The following is a 25259-nucleotide window of genomic DNA, read 5'->3' on the forward strand; positions in this document are numbered from 1 at the left end:
TCGGGCTGCCTTTTCTGCAGGAGAGCCAGCCCGAGAGTGAAGCTGGCAAGGGGAGGTGGTAGCCAGCGGCGGGGAGCACGGGGAGGAGCCGAGAGGGGGCAGTGCAGGGAGGTGGGTGCGGAGAGGCGGGCAGAGAGGTGGGCGGTGGCAGGCAATAGTGAGGCGGCGGTGGGTGGTGGCAGGTGCAGGGAGGCAGCAGGCGCTGGGAGAGGGGGCACCTCATGGCGCCCTAGGCCAAGTGGTGCCCCAGGCGGCCACCTACTTGGCTGACTTCCACGCACCGAGCCTGTTTGGTATAGGTCCACTTTGAGTTGTGCCACTCCACCTGACGGTGCTTTCAGGGTTAAAAGATGGCATAAGTGTTCTTGCCATTTCTTGCCAAGCTCAATAAAGCTATAGTGAAACAAGGAAATATGAGTGCTGCCTCATTGCGGAAGTGATCAAGCTCAATTTCTACCTTAGAAGAATAGTCACCTTCAGAAGATACTGCATGGACTTTACCCCAGAAGGACTTTGCATTAATTTGCTTTATGAATTTTGGAGCGGGTTTTTAGTCCTTGTAGTGTCCAACATTATTTATATTGCAATATTATTATCTCATTTGTATTCTAAGTAAAATTATATTTTGCTATAAGTTTGGTTGGAGATTAACATTTCACAGAAACCTTTGGGTTTATGTCACTTCACCCAGACAGAGCAAACCAGCCAAGTGCTTGTCATTCTGGGCCATTTTGGCACCACAATCCAAACATTCTTTTCTACCACCTCTTGTGGATGGGTGGAAAAGAAAAGTTTGAAAATTGTTGTATATCCAAATATGAAGATGGTTCTTCAGAGATACAGAAATATATGATGGATGGATGGATGGATAGATGGATAGATAGATGGCTTTTTTGTAGCAGGAACTCTTTACATATCAGGCCACACCCACCTGATGTAGCCAATCCTCCGAGAGCTTACAGGGCTCTTAGTACAGGGCCTACTATAAGCTCCAGGAGGATTGGCTACATCAGGGAGGTGTGGCCTAATATGCAAAGGAGTTCCTGCTACAAAAAAAGCCCTAGACAGACAGACAGACAGACAGACAGACAGACAGACAGACAGACAGACAGATAGATAGATAGATAGATAGATAGATAGATAGATAGATAGATAGATAGATAGATAGATATTAAAGGGTTTTTCAGTCATAATAGGCCTCAGTAATCTTAGCTTGCTGAAAACGTTTCTTCTTTTTGGTAGCAAAAAGACAACTGAGGGAGAAGTGGTCCACTGCCCTAATCACATGACTTTTGGGTGGGAGACCTTTGAGAGAGCACTCCTGGGAGCCTAAAACCTGAGTTAGCTTGCTAGCTTCTCTCCATAGCAGGCCTGCAGAACTGCAGTCCCCATGTGGGACTGCACAGAAGCCACAAAGATGAATAATAGGCTCCTCACAGGCATAGCCAATCTTGATAGAGTGTGCTTCTCCTGCAGTCCAGTTTAAACCAAGTTGCAGAAGAAGTGAGTCCCAGGAGCTTCTGTGCCATGCAAAGTACATCGCTCCCAGTGGCACAGTCAGTCCTGGCTGGGCTGCTGTGCCACACACCTTGCTTTGCATGGCACAGGAGAGTCTGGCTGGGCTCACCACTCCTGCAGTCTGATTTAAATCGGGCTGCAGGAGAGACCAGCCCCAGGAGCTGCTGTACTAGCTGTGCTGTTCAATGGCACAGCTGATCCTGGGCGAGCTCATTTCTCTTGCAATCTGGTTTAAATTCGGCTGCAGGAGAAGCAAGCCCCAGGGAGCTGCCATGCGCCTGGGGCACATTGCTCCACAGAGCACAGGATATCCTGGCTGAGCTCACGTCTCCTGAAGTCTGGTTTAAATCAGGCTGCGAGAGAAGCCAGTGCAAAGCCCAGCCTGTGGGGAGCAATCTGCTCCCAGCAGCACAGGAGATCCTCGGGCTGGCTTCTTCTGCAGCTTGTTTGTTTGTGTGTTTTGAGGGGGTTTGTTTTCCCAAGAAAACCCAGATACATTTTGGATGTTGAAATCTACCTGGAATATACCGGTAAGGTTTTTTTTTTTCAGGCAGGGTTTTAGCTCGGATAGATTCAAATGCACACCCCTACTCTGCAGGTGTGTGAGATCTATTAAAATGACCTGCTCCGGAGCCAGGTGGATTTAAACAGCTTTCTGACAACTCTTTTTCCCATTGATACTGTATGTCTGGTGTTTTGGTTGATACCCTGGTTTGACCTCTGGAATGAAGAAATAACTGTGATGGTTTATATGGTCACTCCCAGGCACCCGCTTTCAATTGTTAGAGCCCAGGTATCCCCTTGGTTTACTGTGGAGCTGTAAGTGATAGAAAGACATGGCTAGGGTGACAGAGGAGGAAAGAGCCAGGGCAAATCTAATAAGACATGGGGGAAAACTCAGTTTAAATTATACTTCACGATGCTGATAGCAACAAAGAATTTCCACACACACACACCCCGCCACCAGGTATCAATGCCATGTAGGCAAATGGAGCTGTTCCAGGTGGTCAGAAGCTTGTTGGTATCTGGTCTGCAGGAAGAGGTATTAGCAATCAGATCCTTCCTCTCACTGAGGGGTAGTTTAGTGTTAGAAGAGCCAGAAACATCCCTCTTAATATCACCCCAATTACCTAAGTACAGGGTACTGCTTGGCCAAAATTGATGAAGATGGATGCCAGCCAGGCATTGGCCTGGGAAATTAGTTTCAAGGCTAATGCAGCAGGCAGGCTACTACCCCTTCATTGCCATGGAGAAATGCAGGATTTAGGATAATGTGTCACCCAGGACCTATTGATTCACTCAGTATAATCCCATCAATATCTTCCCCTTCACCCATTACCTTGATTCAGTGGTAATTAATCAATGCTTAAATCTATTCATCTTTCCAATTACCCTGCTCTTCCAGTGCTTGTAAGACCATCAAAACTCTTCCAATTCTTTGCCTACCTCTGATAGAGCAATCAAGACATTGACCTCAGGCAGTGTGTCAACCTGCCTCAGATACATTTTGCCTTACAAATATGTCACACTACTGCCTCAGCAGTTGGCGTGTGTTCTTAGATCCTCCATGCACCCCAACTTGCTTTTGGGCCTTCTGTCTCTCACTTCTCAAAAATGCTGACTGTTTCCATCCTTAACTTACTGCTTCCATGGACCTCTTCAGGATCAGTAAATGTCACCCTTCCCCTAAACAGTTTTCCCATTTCCTTGCTGCTTTTCCTGGGTAGCTTTTGTATGCATTTATTGTTTGTGTGTGTACCCTTGTTGTTTTTATTTTTAATACAAACCCTACCAGTTAAACATCTATCTGGTTATTTCTGAGAGATCTCATAGGGACAGATCCCCTTATACATAGGTTACCCACCTCTCACTCTGTCTCAAAGCTAATTCCCCCAAATTAAGTAGTGGCTGTCTGTTTTGGGTAACAGAAGTGGGCTACTTGGTGGCTCACTGTGATTGTTTTGTTAAACACTTTGCAGATAGAAGAGCTAAATTTGAATCCAGTATAACTTTACACACCAACAAAATTGTGGGGGGATAAGCTTTCAAGAGTCAAAGCTTCCTTTATCAGACACCTTTGATCCTCAAAAGCTTATATTCCAAAAATATTTTTGCTCTCTAAATGCTACTGGAATCTAGCTCTTCTACTGCAGACGAGCCTGACTAACCTATGAAGCTCTGCAGATAAAATCTCTCACATCTGTTCTGACTTGGACTCTACATTAGTAATGAAAGTATCACATGGCGCCAAGGTGCTAACTTATTCAGCTATCTGGGATACATTTCAGGTAATTCAGTCTCAGGATCTGATCAATGGAAGTTTCAGGCCTATTACCTGCTTGTATGACCCTTGGCCTTCCTGGCTACTTACATCTGCAGGGGGGAGATCTGGCTGATGGGGGCCAAGAGGCAGTTATTGCCTCCTTGAGAGAGGAAGTGGTAGTCCTATTGCTGGAAAAATGGCTATGGTGAATCCACTTCTAAAGAAGCCTACTTTGGACCCAGGGGATGTCCACCATTATTGACCAGTCCTAAATGTTCCACTCTTGAGCAAGGTGATTGAACAGGTTGTAACTGGACAATTTTTCTAGAGAAAGTGATTGCAAAGTTTACAACTGGCCCTGAAATTTTGAGAGCCAATCTAATGCAGTAGTTAGAGTGCAATACTAGAATCTGGAAGGATCGGGTTCAAATCCCCACTGAGTCATGGAGGCTTGCTGAGTGACCTAGGATACATTACACACTCTCAGCCTAGCCTACTTCACAGGGTTGTTGTAAAAATAAAATGGAGAGGATAATTATGTGAGCCTCTTTGGGTCTCCATTGGGAAGGAAGGTGGGGTATAAATTAAGTAAATAAAATAATTTGGTGGATCCAAATGAACAAATAAACCAACAAAATCAAAATTTGACTCTATCCCCCCCCCTTTTTTTTAACTGCAATTAAATTTATACAAAAAGTTTCTAATTTCACATTCTGTCATTCAGCTGCTGCTTTTCACTACCATTAGTCAATCGTGTTCCAATGCAAAATTTAAACTGGAATAATTTCCTGTAGTTACCATTCTTCTTTATCTGCATCACAGTTACAAAAATATCTCAGATCCAGACAGCTTTCTTCCAGTCCACAGGCGCATTGCTGGACTCCAGGAGGAGATCCTCCCCAGTAAGGATGTTTTTCGCTGGCACGACCAACCCACCAAACAAATGGCATTCCATCTGTGGGGGGAAAAAAAAGAGAAACAGCTGTCCTAAGAAATCTGAATTAAATAGGCATCAAGATAAAAAGTACAGGAAGGAAGGCCTTGCTGTTGCAGTTGGAAAGGAAATTCAGTCTACATCCAGTGCATAATGAACAATGGAAATGTGAAGGTCAGAATTTCGATCTCAATGTTTTAAATATGAATATCCAACTATATCTGATATTGTAGGTCCAGATCCTGCTAAGAGTATACTAATATCTGGACACTATGCAATGGGTAAATCCATTTATAATGTACTTATCTGTTATGTTTCTGTTTCTTTGGTGTTCATAAGAACATAACAACATTAGAGAAGCCATGTTGGATCAGGCCGGTGGCCCATCCAGTCTAACACTCATTTGTTTAGAAATTTTAACAACTTGTATGTTCTCTAAACTACTCTAGGGATAAGATAATGTACATGTCTTTACTAGATTGCTATCCAAGGATGAATTCTATGTGCCTACGCACATGATATATATACACACTGTGCCTAATAGCCACTGATGGACCTCTGCTCCATATTTTTATATAACCCCCTCTTGAAGCTGGCTATGCTTGTAGCCGCCACCACCTCCTGTGGCAGTGAATTCCACATGTTAATCACCCTTTGGGTGAAGAAGTACTTCCTTTTATCCGTTTTAACCCGACTGCTCAGCAATTTCATCCAATGAGCACGAGTTCTTGTATTGTGAGAAAGGGAGAAAAGTACTTCTTTCTCTACTTTCTCCATCCCATGCATAACCTTGTAAACCTCCTGTTTAATAAATTTTAATTTAAAAAGTGCACCAATATCAAAGCAAAGATATATAAGCATCATGTGCGTAGGCACATAGAATTCATCCTTGGATAGCAACCTAGTAAAGACATGTACTTTATCTTATCCCTAGAGTAGTTTAGAGAACATACAGGTTGTTAAAATTTCTAACCAAATGAGGCAATACTGCAATCACTATATCACCTATTTTTGGAATTATCAATGTAAACATTCCATAGTCCTTGGGCTTAGCTTTGGACTGTGAGGAGGAAACTAATGCATTGACAAAAGAGGACAATATTTTACCCTATAAAAGTGGAACTGTTATTTATTTATTTATTTATTTATTTATTTATTTATTTATTTAATGGACTTATATCCCGCCCTTCTCACCGGAGTGTCTCAGGGCGGCTCACAACATAATAATTCATACAATTCAATTTAAAACATTTACAAGTACAGTTAAAACCATAATTAATAAAAAGAGATAAAATAAAACCAGCGGTTATCTGACTGTTACTTTTCTAAGCTGGAGAAAAGAACTGTTCAGGCTACCTGAATACTTTCAGGACATTCATTCATTCATTCATTCATTCCTTTAAATTTCTATCCCGCCCTCTCTGCAAGCAGACTCAGGGCAGCTAACAACATACATTTTTACAATTTAACCAATAAAAACTACAATTTAAAATTATTTAAAACACTTAAACATTAAAACATTCCATTGCATTTTTGGTGCTGTATCACTATGATATAATTTAACATAAATATAAATGGCAATCATGGTACTCTGTAATGGTGTAGAGTGGCAGCGCTCTCCCAAATTAGGTTAGATCTCAAAGGCCTGTCGAAACAGTTCAGTCTTACAGGCCCTGCAGAAGGTGGAAAGATCCCGCAGGGCCCTTATGGCCTCTTATGTAAATCACAGACACATTGCAGCAGTTATAATGGCTGTATAATCTTGATCTCTGAAAATCTGAATGGATAGGCACTACCTACAAGTAAAATCTTGGTTTATTTAGGTGTATTAAAACACCAGCAACTAAGAGGAACCAAAATGCTATCTTTCACCACTGCAAACACACCCCTTTACAACTGGGACCCTCATATCTGAGACACTGACTAATTTCGCACTCACCTTACGCCGCTCTCATGTTGGTCTTCTCAGGGCAGCTTTCTTCCAATTTCCCACTATCTGCCCCAGGGCTGCAGCAAGGATCAGTGTTTTTGTGCAGCAAACAGAAATCGCTAAAAAAAAGTTTCTGTTTGCTGTGTGAAAACACTAATCCTTGCTGCAGCCCCGGGGCAAATAGTGGGAAATCGGAAGGAAGTCACGCTGAGAAGACAAACATGAGAGCGGAATAAGGTGAGCGGGAAATTGGTCACTGTCTCCACTCAGATGTACCTGAATAGCAGCTCTGACAATCAGAGTATTGTAAATTGTTCCTTCGCTTAGGGCAGTCAGAACCATTTCTGCCCAGGTTTTCTTAGTGATCCTTCCTATTCTGTGGAATGATCTCCTTGATGGTGTGAGGAAGACACCAAAGATTTCGGAATCTTTGTGAAGCAGAACTTTTCTGATGTACTTTTAGTGATCCTTGAATGGAAGTTTGATTGTTTGATAGATAGGAGCAACCAGCTTGCTTTTTCTAATCCCTTTTCTCTGTAGTGCATTTTTTGTGGTTTGTAAATTAATATATATATATATATAAATCCACTAAGACTGGGGCAAAAGGAAGATATAAATATTGTGAAAACAGAGCAGCAAAGCATTTTGGATATAACTATGACATACTGAAATATTACCTTTTAATTCTTTTGTACTTTTGTACTTTTAATTCTTTGCCTCAGGAATGCTTTGTACTTCCGATGAGAAGTTGCTTGGCTTTCCCATCCTATATCTAAGACCATGCAACATAAACTTTCCTAGAAATTGTATGGATGCTTTGACTTAAAGTCACCTCAAAATTTCATTTTAGATATCATTTGGTAGCATCTCTAAAAGCATACCAGTGTCCATTACTAAGATGTCTTATGTTCTACCAGCATCTGTGTTACAATGACGAATACAGTTGGAGGCACTTGGTAAGAGAGGTAGGTCTAAACCAAAAATACTGGGAAATTGCTGGATTAAATTCTAAACAGATGAGATCACCCTGCCAATTTGGCTAGCTAACAGGACCTTCAAGTCCAAAAGAGACTGTGTTTTCCTAATCTATGCCCATTAACTTCAACGGGCTTAGAAGGATAGTACTCAGGATACAATTCCACTGCTAGGGACCCAAATGTTTATTTCCCTCAACCTGCCCAATTATGAATTTAAAGCTTTTGTCTGCCTCTCAGCTTTTAAATAAATAGGACATGCTGAACAGGAGTTGGATTTTGAAAGTCAAAGAAACAAAAATGCTTATGAGATCTCCCTTGCCTATGAACTTCTTTGTACATTTAGTAGAGCTTGCAGACGTTCAAGTACATTCAGAATCTAGCAATCGCTTTTTGACAGCTTAAATGCACATGACAGAAGTTCTCTGTCTAATCAAAAATGTGCTAATCCCAGGGAAGAAAATATTTAGCTTTAAAATACAACTTCATACGGCTACTAGGAAACAATACTGGGCATTAATCAAAGTCAAGCGGCATAATATTGCCTCTTGGATAGGATCATTAAGCTAGAGCATAATCATATGATAAACAGCCGCAACCAGGGTTTTAAGAAAGAACAATGTTATAACATCTTCTCTGAATTTGACTATAGCTATTTTATGGTATTACACCAACCAAAAGATTTATTAAGATCCCCCAAGTAGTACACTTGCCACAGCTTGAGTCATTTAAAACCAGGCTAAATAGAGAACTTGCTAATACACTGCAGGGAACAATCTGACAAGGGATAGAGAATAGACTTCTATGGTCTAATGTATCTTTTTAAGTATCTGTTGTAGCATCTGATTCTGCCGCTAAGAAATGAAATAGTATCTCACTTGAACCGCTATAAGAGGAAGAATGAGCACTATATAGACTCTTATATAGGTTCAACAAAGAACCTTAACACATGCTTTGGAAGGATTTAATTACGCTATTACTAGTGTGTATTTGCTTAACAAGCTGTTCAGAAGCAATATAATTATTGCATTTTTAAAGTATTCTACAGACTTCTCTCATCTTTGCAATATGCTTCCTCTGGACCATTGCTTCAGCTCCATACCCTTTAAATAACAAAGGCTAAAGCTACTGCATGTATCACCTATCCTTTACACAGGGCATAAAGGCATGACTATTCAATGTATCCCACCCAAAAGAGCTATCAAACAGTTAATTAGTTTAAAGGCTCAGGTTTTGGCCTTACTTTCTGGAGTTCCAAATGTCTTTTAAGGTGCCAGAAAAGTTCCATTTGGTAAACTGGACCTTGAGATTTCCCCTTCAAAGCCAGTTCAAGGATCTCTGATTTCTGCATCATTGCAAGTAATTCTGAATTGAACCATAGTGTGGGGTTGGGAGGGGGGGGGGAACAAAACACATAAACAACGTCTGATTTTCAAAGAAAAAGTGCTCAAATGAGATCCTGTAAGACTATGCCGTGAGACCGGTAGCTATTTTGGAGGTGGTTAGGCAACTTGCAATCAACACTGCTGAGGATTCCAAGCCTCAGTTTCTATCAAAGAGAAGGAGAAGGGGAGACAGCAAAAAATGGTAAAATATAGAGGCAGGGGATGTAAAGGTGGCGGCAGGAGGAGCAGAAGGGGGGGCTAAACATGGGGAGGGGAACATATGTATCAACTGTAGTCCTCGCAGCAATTCCTTTTCTTAGGTCTTTTCTATCATATAGCATGACCTGCCTTTCTCCATTCCTGGGCGTTGCAATTGCTGTCATGGCATTTATAGAAATATCTTACGATGGTATGGTTTTCAAACAACAGTTCATTAGACCCCAGATCTGATGGTCCTCTTATAAAGAACTTTTGCATGACAGAACTTTGTTACAGGTAGGACACGAATTGCTTGAGAGGCAATCAATATTACTTATATTATTTTATTGTATTTTCTGATGCATTTTAATTGTAATTTTGGTGTCCTTTTGGTCATGTTTGTAAGCCACCATGAGTTACTAGAAAGATGGGGTATGCATGTTTTAAATAAAATAAAAAATTAACAACTATGCTGTGACTTAACCACCTATGATAAAATTTGTCTTCTTTTCAGAGCAAGAAAATGTCTCACAAGAAGCAAATATCCCTTTCTGTATTAAAAGCTCTGAGGTGCTTAGTTCTTCTTGTGGCACAAAGCATTAGCCAACTATGGCCTTTCAGAACACAAATTTCTATGTTCCTGTGAATAAAAGCCCACTCACAATAAAGCACTGTAGTTCCTTGATTCAATGTTCACATTATTTCCTGTAACACATTAATTTAGTCCAAAATAGCAGATGGAAACCAATTGCACAAATAAGCACATTACTGCCAATCTATTTCCCTCCCCCCTCCTGTTCTACAAGACAGAGAATTCACTCTTAACAGACACATTAGGGTTTTATTACACAGAGAATGAAAAGAGAACTGAGTTGGCAGCCTGAAACAACACAGAACCAGAGTAGCTACAAAGATTTCAATTAAACAAATATAACTCTGCTCAAGGTATGTGAGGATTAACCTTCCCTTCAATAGTTTTGCACAAGATGCAAGCCCTCTGTAGATGTTAAGCTTATGCAAACCAGGAGCCTGCCAACTGTGCACATCATGAGTGTGCTTGCTGTCCCAACCATGCCATATCATGGTAACTGGGCAACAAATGGCTTTAAATGTGCAGCATGTATGGAAAGAGTGGGTGCAAGAAAAAAATCTACGTATTGCTTAATTATACAGCAATCAGAGGCATTGGAGTGTCGTGCTACACTCCTAATACACATAATTGACAGGCTCCCAGTTTTCATGAATATAATGCCTTTAGAGAAGAAACCACCCATCAATCCCTTTATTTACTTAACATGGTCACGGCAAAATTACATGTTATGGGAGATGCATGGGCGCTGTCCGAAACAGCAGCTCCATGTCTGTTTCTCTTACTCTTGCTTACGTCTACTAAGCTCAAAGGAAATGATGTGACATGATCAAGCCAAAACGTTTGCTGTAATACTTGATGAAGCAAAAGCAAGAGTGACCATTCTATTTTAGAGAATTTTAGGCAAAATTAGATTTATAACAAATGTCAAACCTTGCATTTATCCCCAATGAGGCCTTAAAGTAGCTTCAGTTGCTCTCCTGTCCTCCATTTTTATCCTCACAGCAACATTGTGAGGAAAGTCTGGGTGAAACTGTGTGAACGACCAAAGGTCACTCAGCAACCTTCAATGGCCAATTGAGGAATGGAATATTAGAGACCCATGACATGTTGCTTAAAAGCTCTCTTATTATGTCACCTATTATGAAAAGAATCTGGACCAGAATGTTTCAATTTCCTTCATTTTTGCCACCACAGGTCTCATAAGAACATAAGAGAAGCCATGTTGGATCAGGTCAATGGCCCATCCAGTCCAACACTCTGTGTCACACAGTGGCCACAAAAAACCCCACCAAGTGCTATCAGGAAGTCCACAAGTGGGGCTAGCAGCCTTCCACTGTGCCCCCCCCGCAACATCAACAATACAGAGCCTCACTGCCCCAGTGAGAGAGTTCCAACAAAACGCTGTGCCTAATAGCCACTGATGGACCTCTGCTCCATATGTCTATCCAATCCCCTCTTGAAGCTGGCTATGCTTGTAGCTGCCACCATCTCCTGTGGCAGTGAATTCCACATGTTAAACACCCTTTGGGTGAAGAAGTACTTCCTTTTATCTGTTCTAACCCGACTGCTCAGCAATTTCACTGAATGTTCATGAGTGCTTGTATTGTGAGAAAGGGAGAAAAGGACTTCTTTCTCCACCTTCTCCATCCCATGCATAATCTTGTAAACCTCTATCACGTCACCCCGCAGTCAACGTTTCTCCAAGCTAAAGAGCCCCAAGCGTTTTAACCTTTCTGCATAGGGAAAGTGTTCTAACCCTTCCATCATTCTAGTTGCCCTTTTCTGTACTTTTTCCAGTGCTATATTTTTTTGAGGTGTGGTGACCAGAATTGTACACAGTATTCCAAATGAGATCACGCCATCAATGTATACAAGGGCATTATGATACTGGCTGATTTGTTTTCAATTCCCTTCCTAATAATTCCCAGCATGGTGTTGGCCTTTTTTATTGCAATCACACACTGTCTTGACATTTTCAGTGAGTTATCCACCACGACCCCAAGATCTCTCTCTTGGTCAGTCTCTGCCAGTTCACACCCCATCAACTTTTATTTATAGCTAGGATTTTTGGCCCCAATGTGCATTACTTTTCACTTGGCCACATTGAACCTCATCTGCCGTGTTGACGCCCACTCACCCAGCCTCAATAGATCCTCTTTGGTTCTCACCACCCTGAACAATTTAGTGTCATCTGCAAACTTAGCCGCTTCACTGCTTACTCCAAACTCCAAATCATTAATGAACAAGTTAAAGAACATGGGACCCAGTACTGAGCCCTGCGGCACCCCACTGCTTACCATCTTCCACTGTGAAAAGTGCCCATTTATACTCACTCTCTGTTTTCTATTCATTAGCCAGTTTTTGATCCACAAGAGGACTTGTCCTTTTGCTCCATGACTCTCAAGCTTATTAAGGAGCCTTTGATCAGGAACTTGATCAAAAGCTTTATGGAAGTCAAGGTAAACAACATCTATCAGGTCCCCTTTGTCCACATGTTTGTTCACCCCTCAAAGAACTGTAACAGGTTAGTGAGACAAGATCTTCCCTTACAGAACCCACACTAAGTCCTCTTCAATAACGTGTATGGAAGTATGGAATTTCCTAGACAAAGACATCACATAATCAGAAAATTTCTCCCAGACAGCATCAAACTCCAGCTCTCCATTAGAAGGGGCTAAATAAACATTAATCATGATTAGAGTCAGTGCTGGAGAGGACAGCAATAAAGCCTGGGCAAATGGCGGGCAAGGATCCAAGAGGACCACCTTAAATGGTAAGTTGGATTTCACCAAAGCAGCCAGGCCTGCTTTACTGCGACCTTTAGAATGAGATCTATAAGCGGGGAGATTAAAAACTTTAAAATCCATCAGTCTAAAACTCTCTTCCGCCCATGTTTCCTGAAGGAAGACACAATCAAAGGATTTCAAAAAGTCCAAAAAATCTGAGTCATTCACTTTACTCTTCCACCCAGCTATGTTCCAGGAGACAATGTGGATATTCCTTGTGACTTCCCTAGCTGGTAGTCAATCGATATTGGATATCCTTTCTAGCACCCTGGCGTCATCAGTGAAAATACAGCCGTTATGTTGGGGTGCCCTTGAGCCAGTTAGAGAGGGTTCCATAGTCAGATCAATTAAGTCAACCGATGGGGGACAAGGGGACAGGGCGTTGCCTGCAGGATCCAGGTTGATTGAAGGAATTGATTTCCCTGGCTCTAAAGACCTTTGCAGCTGCCACTTAGTACATTCAAGTCTTACAAGGATCGCCTGTTGTTCTTTTGCTGGAAGGCTCCCAAATGACTGCAGAAGGTCATCTTCTATTGAAACATTAAGGGGACTATGCATCACATCCATAGAGGACTGCACTGATGACTTATTATCCATCTTGGGATTTGATTGGGACTGACCAGAGTCATCGAAGCCTTATATTTTGCCGCTGAAGATGATGCCTTCTTCAAAAAATGAGGATTACTTCGTGTACTGTCCCTTGCGGACTGGTTAGGCAGCAGAGCATTAGTTTGAGAGTTAATAAAGGATCGCACAGGGAAAACCCCCTTCGACCACAAGTAATTCTTTTGCCTCAAAATTAGTGAAGGAATGTTGAGGTATTGAAAGGTAAGCAGAATCCTCTGCATTTGAGACTGATCATTAAGAGATTCGATGGTAATCAAGTCAATTTTGTGATAGTTCAGATGAAAAAGTTCACAGAGATGAGATTTAACTAAAAATTTACTTCTCCAGCATGGGCTCTTCCTGCCATGAGGACAAACTGTGATGCATTCCTTATTGGGCTGTAGAACCAATTTTTGCACGTTCCTTTCATGGCCCACGCTGACCTTAGACTCCGTAAAGGAGCTCCGGGGATCCACATCCTGTGTTGCAGACGGGCGCCGCTTTAAAGGGGCTAAAGCTCCAATAGAGGTATCATCCAGCTGGGCTAAGTGAACTTTATCCATTGACACTGATAGTCTCTTTATTTCCAATGAAAGGTCAAGAATTTGATCTTCTAATCCTTTTAACTTTTTAAAGCTACATTCCACTGTGCTTGCAATCAGGGTAATTGGGGCGAGCTCATCAGAAGACATGGATTTTTCTTCATTATCACAGCATATTTGTAACTCATGCTGACTCTGCTGCACCTTTAAAGCTCCCACCCCAGACTGGAGTTGAGAGTCTACAACATCTTCGTGGTCAGACTCATTAGTCAGTTCATTAGACAGTTCCTCCTTTTCTGCTGGATCTAACTCATTTTCTAGAGGGGAGAAGCGATTTGATGTTTTAATAGCAAATGACGGCAGAGCAGATTTGGACTTGTTGTTTAAAGTAAAAAAGTCCTCTATCTTAAACTGTTTGCAAACTGGCAAAGAAGCAGATTCCTCCTCCACTTCTCTTGGCCGCTTGCCTGATGCCATTAAGAGGGTTCTGTTGGATGGCAATTGGCACTGTTCTGAGAAAAATATATAAATAAAACAAATACCAGACAACTAATGTCTTAAAACTTACAGATAAAAGTCACAACGTCTGCTAAGAATATAATGAAATGTCTTTAAAAGCCAAATTTGTCAGAGCCAATGCTGTAGCCAACTGCACTCCGCCATGTTGCTTTGCAGGAGTTGACTTAATTTCAACCTTCAGTTAGATTCACAGTTTAAATTAAGAGACTCTAAAAAACCCCTTTCTTTGAGGGACAACGTAAGACTTTGTAAAACTTTATAAAACATCACCTGTAGTTCGTTAGCTGCAGCAGCTTCTGAGTCAGAAAGAACTGTAACAGGTTAGTGAGACAAGATCTTCCCTTACAGAACCCATGCTGAGTCTTCCTCAATAACTTGTGTTCATCAATGTGCCTACTCATTCTGTCCTTGATAATGATTTCTCCCAGTTTTCCTGGTATTGAAGTCAGACTGACTGGCCTGTAATTTCCTCGATCTCCTTTGAAACTCTTTTTAAAGATGAGGGTGACATTTGCTACCTTCCAGTCTTCAGGAACAGAGGCAGATTTCAATGAAAGATTACATATTTTTGTCAGGAGATCCACAAGTTCACCTTTGAGTTCTTTCAGAACTCTTGGATGTATGCCATCCAGGTCTGGTGACTTATTAGTTTTTAATTTGTCTATCAGTTGCAGGACCTCCTCTCTTGTCATCTCAATCTGACTCAGGTCCATCAACACCCTTTCCAAAATTAGCGGTTCTGGAGTGGGCAAACACTTTTCATCTTCCACAGTGAAGATGGAGGCAAAAAATGCATGCAGCTTCTCAGCCTATCACCCTATGCATTCAGCTTCTCACCCTATCGTCCTTCAGTAATCCTTTTACCTCTTGGTCATCCAAGGGCCCTACTGCCTCCCTGGCTGGTTTCCTGCTTCTAATATATTTGAAGAAATTTTTATTGTTTGTCTTTATGTTTTTTGCAATATGCTCCTCATAGTCCCTTTTTGCCTGCCTGATCACAGTCTTGCATTTGATTTGCCACAGCCTGTGTTCCCTTTTATTAACCTCACTTGGACTAGCTTTCCACCACTTAAAGGAATCCTTCTTACCTTTTACAGCTTCCATTACTTTGTATATTAACCATGCAGGCTTTTTCTTATACCTATGAGCAATTGTTAAGCACTTAGCTCTATTTTCTTGGGAACAGCAAACCAAATGGTTCCTTTGTTATGATATTTGGATTTAATCAGGGTCATACTGGGTGAGGTGGGGGGCAGACAGATGGAATCTTCATCACAGGGCCCATGGTGGTTCTCAGCAATCCTGTTCCCAAATCCACTCTGTCAGGATGGGCCTTTCCCTTATGGATAGAGCCTTTGCTTATGTACAGAGCCATGCTTTAGTGGCACAGAACATGTTTTGCATACAGAAAAACTTGAGTTCAGTCACTGACACCTTAAGTTAAAAGGATCTCAAGTAACAATCTGGGAAAGACCACTGTCTGAAACCTAGGAGAGTAGACAATGTTGTACTAAATAAGCCAACAGTCTGCCATGATATAATGAATATTTAGTTATTGTTTATTTGGTTCATGCATACTCCACCTTTCTACCCAACACAATTCCCAAACAGCATGCATCATTCTCCAATTTATCCTCACAACAATACTGTGAGGCAGGTTTGGCTGAAAGAGTGTGAGTGGCCCAAGGTCACCCGGAGACGTTCCATGGCATGAGTGGGGATTTGGACTTGACTCTCCTTGTTAGTAAGCTAACCACTGGGGTTGGCTGTCATCAATATGAAGACAACACACAGCTACATATAGCATCTATATCTCCTGGTGATGCCATAGAAGTCCCGAACCTCTGTCCGGTTGCTGTGGTTCAATGTCTAAAAACGAACAAATCAAAACTAAACCCTGGAAAGACAGAATGAATGTCTTCGGGGGGGGGGGGGTCTTGAAGGAGGTTATGGTCCCCACTTCTGATGGAGTTTAGCTGACTGTTGCTGAAATCAGTTAAGAGCCTGGGGCTGTACTTGGCTCAACATTATTGCTGGAGAAGAAGAAGATATTGGATTTATATCCCGCCCTCCACTCCGAAGAGTCTCAGAGTGGCTCACAATCTCTTTTACCTTCCTCCCCCACAACAGACACCCTGTGAGGTGGGTGGGGCTGGAGAGGGCTCTCACAGCAGCTGCCCTTTCAAGGACAACTTCTGCCAAGGCCATTCCAGCAGGTGCAAGTGGAGGAGTGGGGAATCAAACCCAGTTCTCCCAGATAAGAGTCCGCACATTTAACGACTACACCAAACTGGCTCTCCTTTAGTCAATGCGCTTGAAAAATGGCCCCTTACGTTAAGAAGGCCACCGTGATCCATGCCATGGTGATAGCGAGACTAGACTACTATAATGTACCATATATTGGGCTTGCCTCAAAATCAATTTGGAAACTCCAGTTGGTGCAGAATACCTGGCTATTATTGGCAGCTAGACAGAGCATGCATATTATTCCTACTGTAAAGTACTGGGGTTGGCGCAGTAAGAGACCAGAGTCGGAGAGTGATTTCAGCAAGCTTTACTTCAGGAACACACACACAGACTGAGCTCTATTCAAACTTCCCGCTCTTTTATACAATTCTTGCCCCCTTCTGATTGGTCCTTAACTATCTACATGGATTGGCTATTTACAGGGCCCTGAGGGCCTATCAGGGTACAGTATGAGCCTAGATGTTGATTGGCTACTTATGTTTCAATCCTTCCCCTGATTGGGCACGCTTAGGCCTTCTCTGGAACCCTGGTGTGGAGTACAAGCTTTGGCTTGTTCAGCTTCCCTCCAAAAGTAACAGTTCCCTCCAAAAGTAACAGTTCTCCCATTTAAGCCTAGGACACAACACCTACAGTCTCTCCACTGGTTGCCATCAATTACCAGGTACAATTTTAAGTATTGGCTACAGCATAAGAAGTGGTTTATGATCTTGGACCCTCATAGCGGTGAAACTCTCTCTCTCCTTATGCTCTATCAGAAGAGCTTTGCTCATCCAAGCAGGGCCTTCTGCGTGCACCAACCTGCAGAAGGGCAAAACCAAAAACTGCCTGTACACATGCCTTCTGCATTGTGGCTGCTACCTTATGGAATAGCCTGCCTGTGGAGGTCAGGAAAGCTACCACGCTCATATTTTTCTGTAAACCATGTAAAACTGAATGATTCAAGAGAGATTTTCCTCACAGGTTATACGATAACGCTGTACAAAAGGCTTCACGAAGTCATTTGGATAAATTATTGGGAACTGTGGTCTGTACTGCTGTGTACAGTTTGCTGTGAATTGAATCCTACTGCCCTCCCCCCCCCCCCAAAGTCAGAAGAAAGAGACATACACAAGGTTGGGATAACTAATTGCCAGTTTGATGTAGTGGTTAAGTGTATGGACTCTTATCTGGAAGAACCGGGTTTGATTCCCCACTCCTCCACTTGCACCTGCTGGAATGGCCTTGGGTCAGCCATAGCTCTCACATAGCTGGCCTTGAAGGGGCAGCTGCTGTGAGAGCCCTCTCCAGCCCCACCCACTTCACAGGGTGTCTGTTGTGGGGGAGGAAGGTAAAGGAGATTGTAAGCTGCTCTGAGATTCTGAGATTCAGAGTGGAGGACAGGATATAAATCTAATTTCATCATCATCATCATCATCATCATCATCATCATCATCATCTTCTTTTTCTTCTTCTTCAACTATTTACACATTGAAAGTGGCAATGGCCAACCTCACAATATGGAATAGGTCAAGGCCAGGGATGGCAAGCCAGTGTTCCCTCTAAGCTGAGTTAGTATGAGCTAGCTCACTGTTTTTTAGCCTCTGGCTGACACATTTTTGTCTTAGCTCAGGAAAAATGGCCCCAGAGCAAAGTAATTTATGTAGCAGCTCACAATTTTATTGCCAGAAGCTCACAACTTTATTCCAGTAGCTCCCAAAGTAGAATTTTTGCTCACAAGACTCCACAGTTTAGAGGGAACACCGCGAGCCACCTTTCTCCTGGCATGAGCCATCCTTATGTGGCTTGTACCTGGCAGCATAGCAGGCTACCACCCAAATGGTGCCATGGGGTGCCAAATGGTGCTCACAGATCCACTTGTCCTTCTCTCACACTTTTCTGGCAAGTGCTCAAATCTATTTAAGCAGCTCCACCAAATCCAATTGTCCAACTCCCAGACAACAGTGCAGGGTAGGCAGCCCCCCCCCCCCCAATACAATCAGTGAAGGGTGAAACATTTGTACCAAGCCCCTGAAAAGGCAATAAGCTGAAGCCTGTACTGCATATAGGGCGGGAGGGTGGGCCAAGTACATTGTCAAGTCTGAGGAGGATGGAGGTAGACATGGAGGTGGACTCCAGGCTGCTTTCTCCATCTGGGGAAGGTAAAGGCAGCCTCTGGCTGCAATTGTCGCATGGGTTGCCGCAGCTAGGCATAGCCAGATTGTGTCACTTTGTATCATTTAAAGTTTCATGTTAACATTTATGCTTTGGGTTTGTAGAATCTTTCGGGATCAAGTGCCGTGTTCTACTGGAGAAAGTTTTCTCCAGTTTTCCAGACGTTTCGTTCTCAGCTGCGGAGAACATCCTCAGTGGCGTTGCAGCCGGAGCAGGCGCTCAGACCTTCTTGGCTGATGTGCATTGAGTGGGGGATGCACAGCAGCCAAGAAGGTCAGAGCGCCTGCTCCGGCTGCAACGCCACTGAGGATGTTCTCCGCAGCTGAGAACGAAACGTCTGGAAGGAAAACTTTCTCCAGTAGAACACGGCACTTGATCCCGAAAGATTCTACAAACCCTAATGATGTTACCAGCCGTGAAAACCTGAAATCTTTGATTTATGCTTTTCTTTAGTCCTGTTCTTTAGGCTTCTGGTTAGATCTACAAGTCAAATTGTTCATTGTTTCTTGAATGTCCCATCTTGCTGATTGTATTGACTCACTCCGGATAATCTGCCCTGAGTCCCTGTGGGAAAGAAGGACTATAAATCACATAAATAGATTAATAAATAAAACCACTACACCACACTGATGTATGTTTTTTTGGCAAACCTACCAAAGTCTTTGCCCAAGGCAGTATTCTACAGTAAGCAATTGCTGTAAGAATTACTTCACAGTCGTTTTGTTATTGTAAGGAGTTTTACAGGGAGTAAAGCTAGTGGATAGGCCGTAATGGTCCCAAAGCAGGATAGGACAAGTAAAGCAAAAGCCCCTTATAGTATTATCTGTGGTGCAATGAGAGTCACATAGGCTGCTTACAGATGGGCAGTTTGAGGCAACCTAGAGATGCCTCAGAAAAACCCATCCAAATTGGATTGTGAAAGTTTTATCGTGGAGTGAGATGGGCAAATTAACTAAAACTTTAAGCGACTATGATTTAGATATATTCAAAAAGGAGTGGAAGAAATTTAAAGGATATATGGAGAAAGAGTGGAATGTAAAAAGACATTGGACAATTTTTTAGTATTAATGAGAGAAGAAAAATATTGAACTTTGATTGGTTAGTGGTACCTTTATAATGGAATTTAAATTTATAACTTCGGGGAGGTCAAATACTGGAGGGAGGGGGGGGGCTGAAATAATAATAATAATAATAATAATAACTTTTAATTTCTATCCCGCCCTCCCCGCCAAAGCAGGCTCAGGGCGGCTTACAACATAAAATACATTATACATCAGATTACATAAATTGCAAATAAAATCCAAGTTAAGACAAATTACAAGTTAAAATTTACAAATTACAATGGTGCTAAAACATTCGATCTTCAATAATTCCATAAAATTCAGTAACCAAGAGCAATTTTTTAGAGGCATTTCCTAGTTTATCATTGGTTGAAGGCTAGTTTATAGAGGTGGGTCTTACAGGCCCTGCGGAACTGTTCCAAATATCATATGGGTTAGTATAGAAAAGAGACAATTTAATATTGTAACCATATGTTATTAATAAATTGTTAAAACACAGAAAACCCCGTCCAAATGAGCACATCTCACCCCCATCCTGTACTCAACCTGTCCTCTGGCATCCTCAGAGTGGTTCCAAAAGCTACCACTGTTGATGTGGTGGCAAATTTCTGAGCCTCATGCCAGTAGCCTCTTTGGCATCTGGACACGGAAGCACGCAAGGCAGGTTGGTGGTGTGAACCCACTAATCCGCTCTAGGCACTCACTGGTATTTAAAAAAAAAAAAAAAACTGCCCAGAGTGCATGAGCATGTGTGCACATGAGAGCATATGCACATGACTACTAAAAATGTATGGAAAAAAGAAACCCAAACCACACCAAGGGAATGGTGTGCTACGGCTGACTGTGCCGAGGTGCCCCATGGATGCGATGGAGCTGTTGATGAGCCCGAGCTTAAGAGGGTGGTCTTTAGTGACGCAAAGAATGAAGGCTGTACACAGCAGTGTTAAAACCACTATATACAGTTTATTTACACCTCTCACTCTTCAATCCAACAGAATGCTCCGCTGCTCTCCAACTTCCATAACCCGCACATAGCAAAGTGTCTTTGTACATTTATACATCAAGTAACCAATCAGCTTCCTGCTGAGTCATGCTGATGCAAGCTCTAGGCTGATGCAACCTCTGGCAACCAGCCACCCCCTGTCATTTAGATGATCTAGCTTAGCACATCAGTTTCACTTTCCCAGCATGAGCTAGAAAACTGTCAGGATTATTTACATACAAGCGACAGGAGCACCTTGCACTGGAGTGTGTGGGTGGTTTGAGATGGTTCTCTCTGAGCTGGCCCAATTTGGGACACCTCCCATGTGCCCCAAACTGCCCATCTGTTAGCAGCCATAGACATCCGACTCCCCACCCTAGATGGTGTCCCTTTGGTGCCAGCTCAGAGAGTGAGGAGTTTGGGGGTGATACTGGATGCCTCCCTTTCCATGGAGGCCCAAGTCACAGCAGCTGCGCAATCTGCCTTTTACCATCTTGGGCAGGCCAAACAGCTGGTGCCCTATCTGACATCCCAGGACCTAGCTACAGTGATCCATGTAACGGTCACTTCCAGGTTGGACTACTGTAACTCGTTCTACGCAGGCTTGCCCTTGAAACTGATCCGGAAACTCCAACTGGTGCAAAATGCAGCAGCATGGCTACTACCTGGATTGCCTATATGGGCAAGCAGTCGACCGATGTTGTCCACATTGCACCGGTTACCAGTTGAGTACTGGATCTGCTTCAGGGTTTTAGTATTGACATTTAAAGTCTTACGTGGCCTGGGACCGACATACCTACGAGACCGCCTCTCCCCATATGAGCCTCGAAGGTTGCTGCGATCTGCCAATCAACATCTTCTGGTTATCCCTGGCCAAAAGGATGTCCGTCTTGCCTCAACCAGGGCCAGAGCCTCTTTGGCCTTGGCCCCAACCTGGTGGAATCAGCTCCCTATGGAGATACGGGCCCTACCAGATCTGCTACCTTTCTGTAGGGCCTGTAAGACGGAGCTGTTCCGCCAAGTGTTTGGTGGAGGCAGGCGGGCGTCCTTTTCTTTCCCTATTGCCATTACCACCGACTATCCCCCCCACAGTGATTCATCATCTGAACCATTATAACTGATTATACCTCAACCTGCACGATGAGCCCGCCCGCCTCTGTTATACTGTACTGTACTGTGATGCGTTGTTGTCTTAATGGTATTTTATTGATTTTATTGTATTCTGCTGGTTTTATTGGATGTAATCCACCCTGAGCCTGCTTGGGAAAGGGTACAATATAAATTTCCCAAATAAAAATAAAGAGTAGCTCTTTCCTTTGATTCTCACCAACACTAGCATGCCATAGTTCCTTGCCATACTGGCATTGCTGGTGCACTGTCACTGGCATGGAAAAGTGTCACATTGTGGGATTTGGATTCCATATGACCTAGAGTAAATTAGCCAGCATCAGACCCTACACCGTTAAAAACAATGTCCTACAAGTTGAATTATTTATTTCAGCACAGGGTGTAATAATGAATGAACTAACAAAAGTTTGGAAGGTAGCATATTCTTAAGGAATGTTTTGGTAACCCAATGAGAGAAGAACATTCTGCCATCTACTAGTTCATGATGTGCAGAGATTGCCACTAAGTGAACCTTTAGAGATGAGAACCTGAGACTAAGCTCTTGAAGGGACACCAGATATAACAAGATGTTGGGTAGTGTAGCCCTCCTAGGGTCCATGTGCCTAGTGGAGGCATAGAGAAAGAACCACTTCCACTTGGCCTTGAATGTCCAGTGGATAGCCAGTTTTCTGGTATTCAGCAGTATGTGTTGAACCTGTGGTGAGAAAATTAAGGAGTTAACTTTCATGCAGTCAGCCAGAGGGCAGGATTCAATGGAGAACATTGCTTTGTTGCTGCGACAGGAGGTCCAGAGCCAGAGGAAAATGAAGGTATGTATTCTGCAACAGGTGGAGCAGATGTGGGAACCACAACTGCCTGGGCCACCAAGGCATTACAGGAAGTTGTTAAAAACTTGGTTGAAATACAAGAAATATGGTGAAGAGAGGAAAACGCTTTGGATTGTGCCGACAGAAGTAATAAAGTTATATTCTGATATTGAGGAAGGAGAACAGATAACATACAAACAATTGTTAAAAATACAAGGCAGCAAGGTGGAATTAAAAATCAGTGGAAGAATTGGATTATAAGTATAATTGGTTTCAATTGCAACAAATTAAAAGTCTGCTTGAACAGGATATTAGAAATGAAGGAATAAGACAGGATCAAACGGAACTGGAAAGAATGCTGTTTGGCGATAATGAAAAAAATGATTTCAAAGGTATATAAATTATTATTGAAGTGGTCTACAGAGGAGGAAGTGATTAAATCTCAAATGAGAAAGTGGGCAATTAACATAAATAAAGACATTCAGATGGAACAATGGGGATATTTATGGAAGAACTCTATGAAAATATCGACATGTAACAATATTAAAGAAAACTGTTTTAAAACTGTTATACAGATGGTATATGACTCCTAAGAAACTTTCAAAAATAAATAACCAGATGTCTGATTGATGCTGGAAATGTAAAAAAAAAAAAAAATGAAGGATCTTTCTATCACATGTGGTGGACTTGTGAAAAGGCTATACAATTTTGGCAAATGATTCAGCAAGAAATTTCAAAGATTTTGGGTTACAATATAAAGGAAGCACCTGAAATCTTTTTGTTGGGATTACAAATGGAAAGTTTTCCAAAACAAGACAGAACATTGCTTTGGTACATGCTTTCGACTGCACGGACATTACATGCGCAGTTGTGGAAGCAAAATAAACTACCAGAAAAATGGAACTGGATTGTGAAAGGTATGCATTGGAGCGAAATGAACAAACTTACTAGAACTTTAAAAGAACTTGATATAGATAACAAGGAATGGGAGAAATTTCAAAAGTATGTTGAAAAACAGTGGAAGGTGAAAGGACATTTGGTGATTTTTAACAATGGTTATTTTTTTTTCTTTTTTTTAATGTAAAGTGTTAACTATAGATAAAGTAGAATTATGGAAATATACAGTGTTCTTTGCATATAAGGATTGGGCTTAATGGACTATAATTATGATAGATAACACCAACAATCAAGTATAGCAATATTATAAATAGACTATTAATTAAGATAGAAAATAATAGTAATAAGTCATTTTGTTCTTATTTGTATTTTATTATAGCCATAAGTGTTTTTAAAAGGTTCTTAAAAGGCTAATATTACCTTTTATTCTTTTTCATACTTTAAGTTGAATGCACCGGGGAAGTCACAAAAAGGGGGGAGGGAGATGGGAAATGTGAGGCAATATGTTTGGTGTTTATGTTTGGATGATTACTGACCAATGTTGCTGAATAATAAAAAATGTTCTGCTCAAAAAAAGAAGGCATTACAGGAAGTTCGATCATGTATGTGTTTCTGGAGGACCCATTGGATTAGTGGATATGTGGGGGAATAGGTAAAAAAGTTTCCCCATCCACTGCTGTAAAAAGGAATCTCCAGATGACTCATTGTTTGCCAGTCCCCTGCTGTAGAATGTGCAGAACTTGTTCTGCTTGGTAGCAAATGCATCCACTTGTGAATATGTAACGTACTGAGCCAGGAGACGTTGGTAGGGCAACATGCTTTAATGGTGGCATGTTACAAGAGAGATAACACGCGGGCCGGGTCCCGCTTATATACAACTCCCGGAACAACCTTCCTAGCTGGCCAGCCCAATCCTGGCCAGTTAAACTTCCCGCCACTGCTGGTGATTGGCGGGGTGTTTCGCGCCCTGTGCAGAGTCGCCTGGGGCATCCCAGTCGCCTCTGCACAGGGCCGCGCGTGTCTGATCTCATGTCATTGCGTTATATCGTAATGGCCTCCTAGTGATACACTACAGAATAGATAAAGGCTTAAAGACAGGGCTCAGGTACTTCTGGTTGAGGAACCATTCATTCTTGTCCAAAACTGTCCTGCTGAGGAAGTCTGCCTGTACATTCTGGACCCAGGAGTCAGTCATCAATGTATGGGTAGAATGTATTTTCACTGGATGCTCTTCAGTGAATTGTATGACTGCATGCCTGGGTCCAGAATGTACAGGCAGGAAAATGCCATGTTCCCTGCACCAGAGCCAAAGGATTATTGCTCACTTGCATAGTCTGGTGGAGGTGATGCTCCGCTGCTTGTTGATGTAGTACATGGTTGCCACATTGGTAGTGGCAACCTGTACCATTCATTCCACTAGAGATGGTAGAAAAGACTTCAGGGCCCAATGTCCAGCTAGCAACTAGAGGCAACTGATGTGGAGATGTTGCTCTACAAGAGACCATCACCTGCGTGCATGAAGATACTTGGAGTGGGCTCCCCAACCCCAAAGTGAGATGTCCATGGAAAACAGAACCTCCAGGGCATGCTGGCAGAATGGCATGCTTTCAGGAGGTTGTCGGTTAATGTCCACCAGAGGAGAGAGGAAAGGATTTCCACAGGGATGGATAGCAGAGTCAACTGTGGTTGACAGTGAGGTCTGATATGACACAAGAACCACAGTCTTGCAAAGGGGATAAC

General features: G+C 42.4%; 1 protein-coding gene across 1 annotated transcript in view; it reads right to left on the reverse strand.

Moving 5' to 3' along the window:
- CNTNAP5 (contactin associated protein family member 5) overlaps nt 1-25259 on the reverse strand; it is a 705383-nt gene that overhangs the window by 128365 nt on the left and 551759 nt on the right. Inside the window, exon 14 of the mRNA XM_060261906.1 lies at nt 4580-4736. Within this exon, the coding sequence (XP_060117889.1) occupies nt 4580-4736 (157 nt within the window). The remainder of the gene's footprint in view (nt 1-4579; nt 4737-25259) is intronic.

Source organism: Heteronotia binoei, chromosome 21 (genome assembly GCF_032191835.1).
Source record: "Heteronotia binoei isolate CCM8104 ecotype False Entrance Well chromosome 21, APGP_CSIRO_Hbin_v1, whole genome shotgun sequence".
NCBI lineage: Eukaryota > Metazoa > Chordata > Lepidosauria > Squamata > Gekkonidae > Heteronotia > Heteronotia binoei.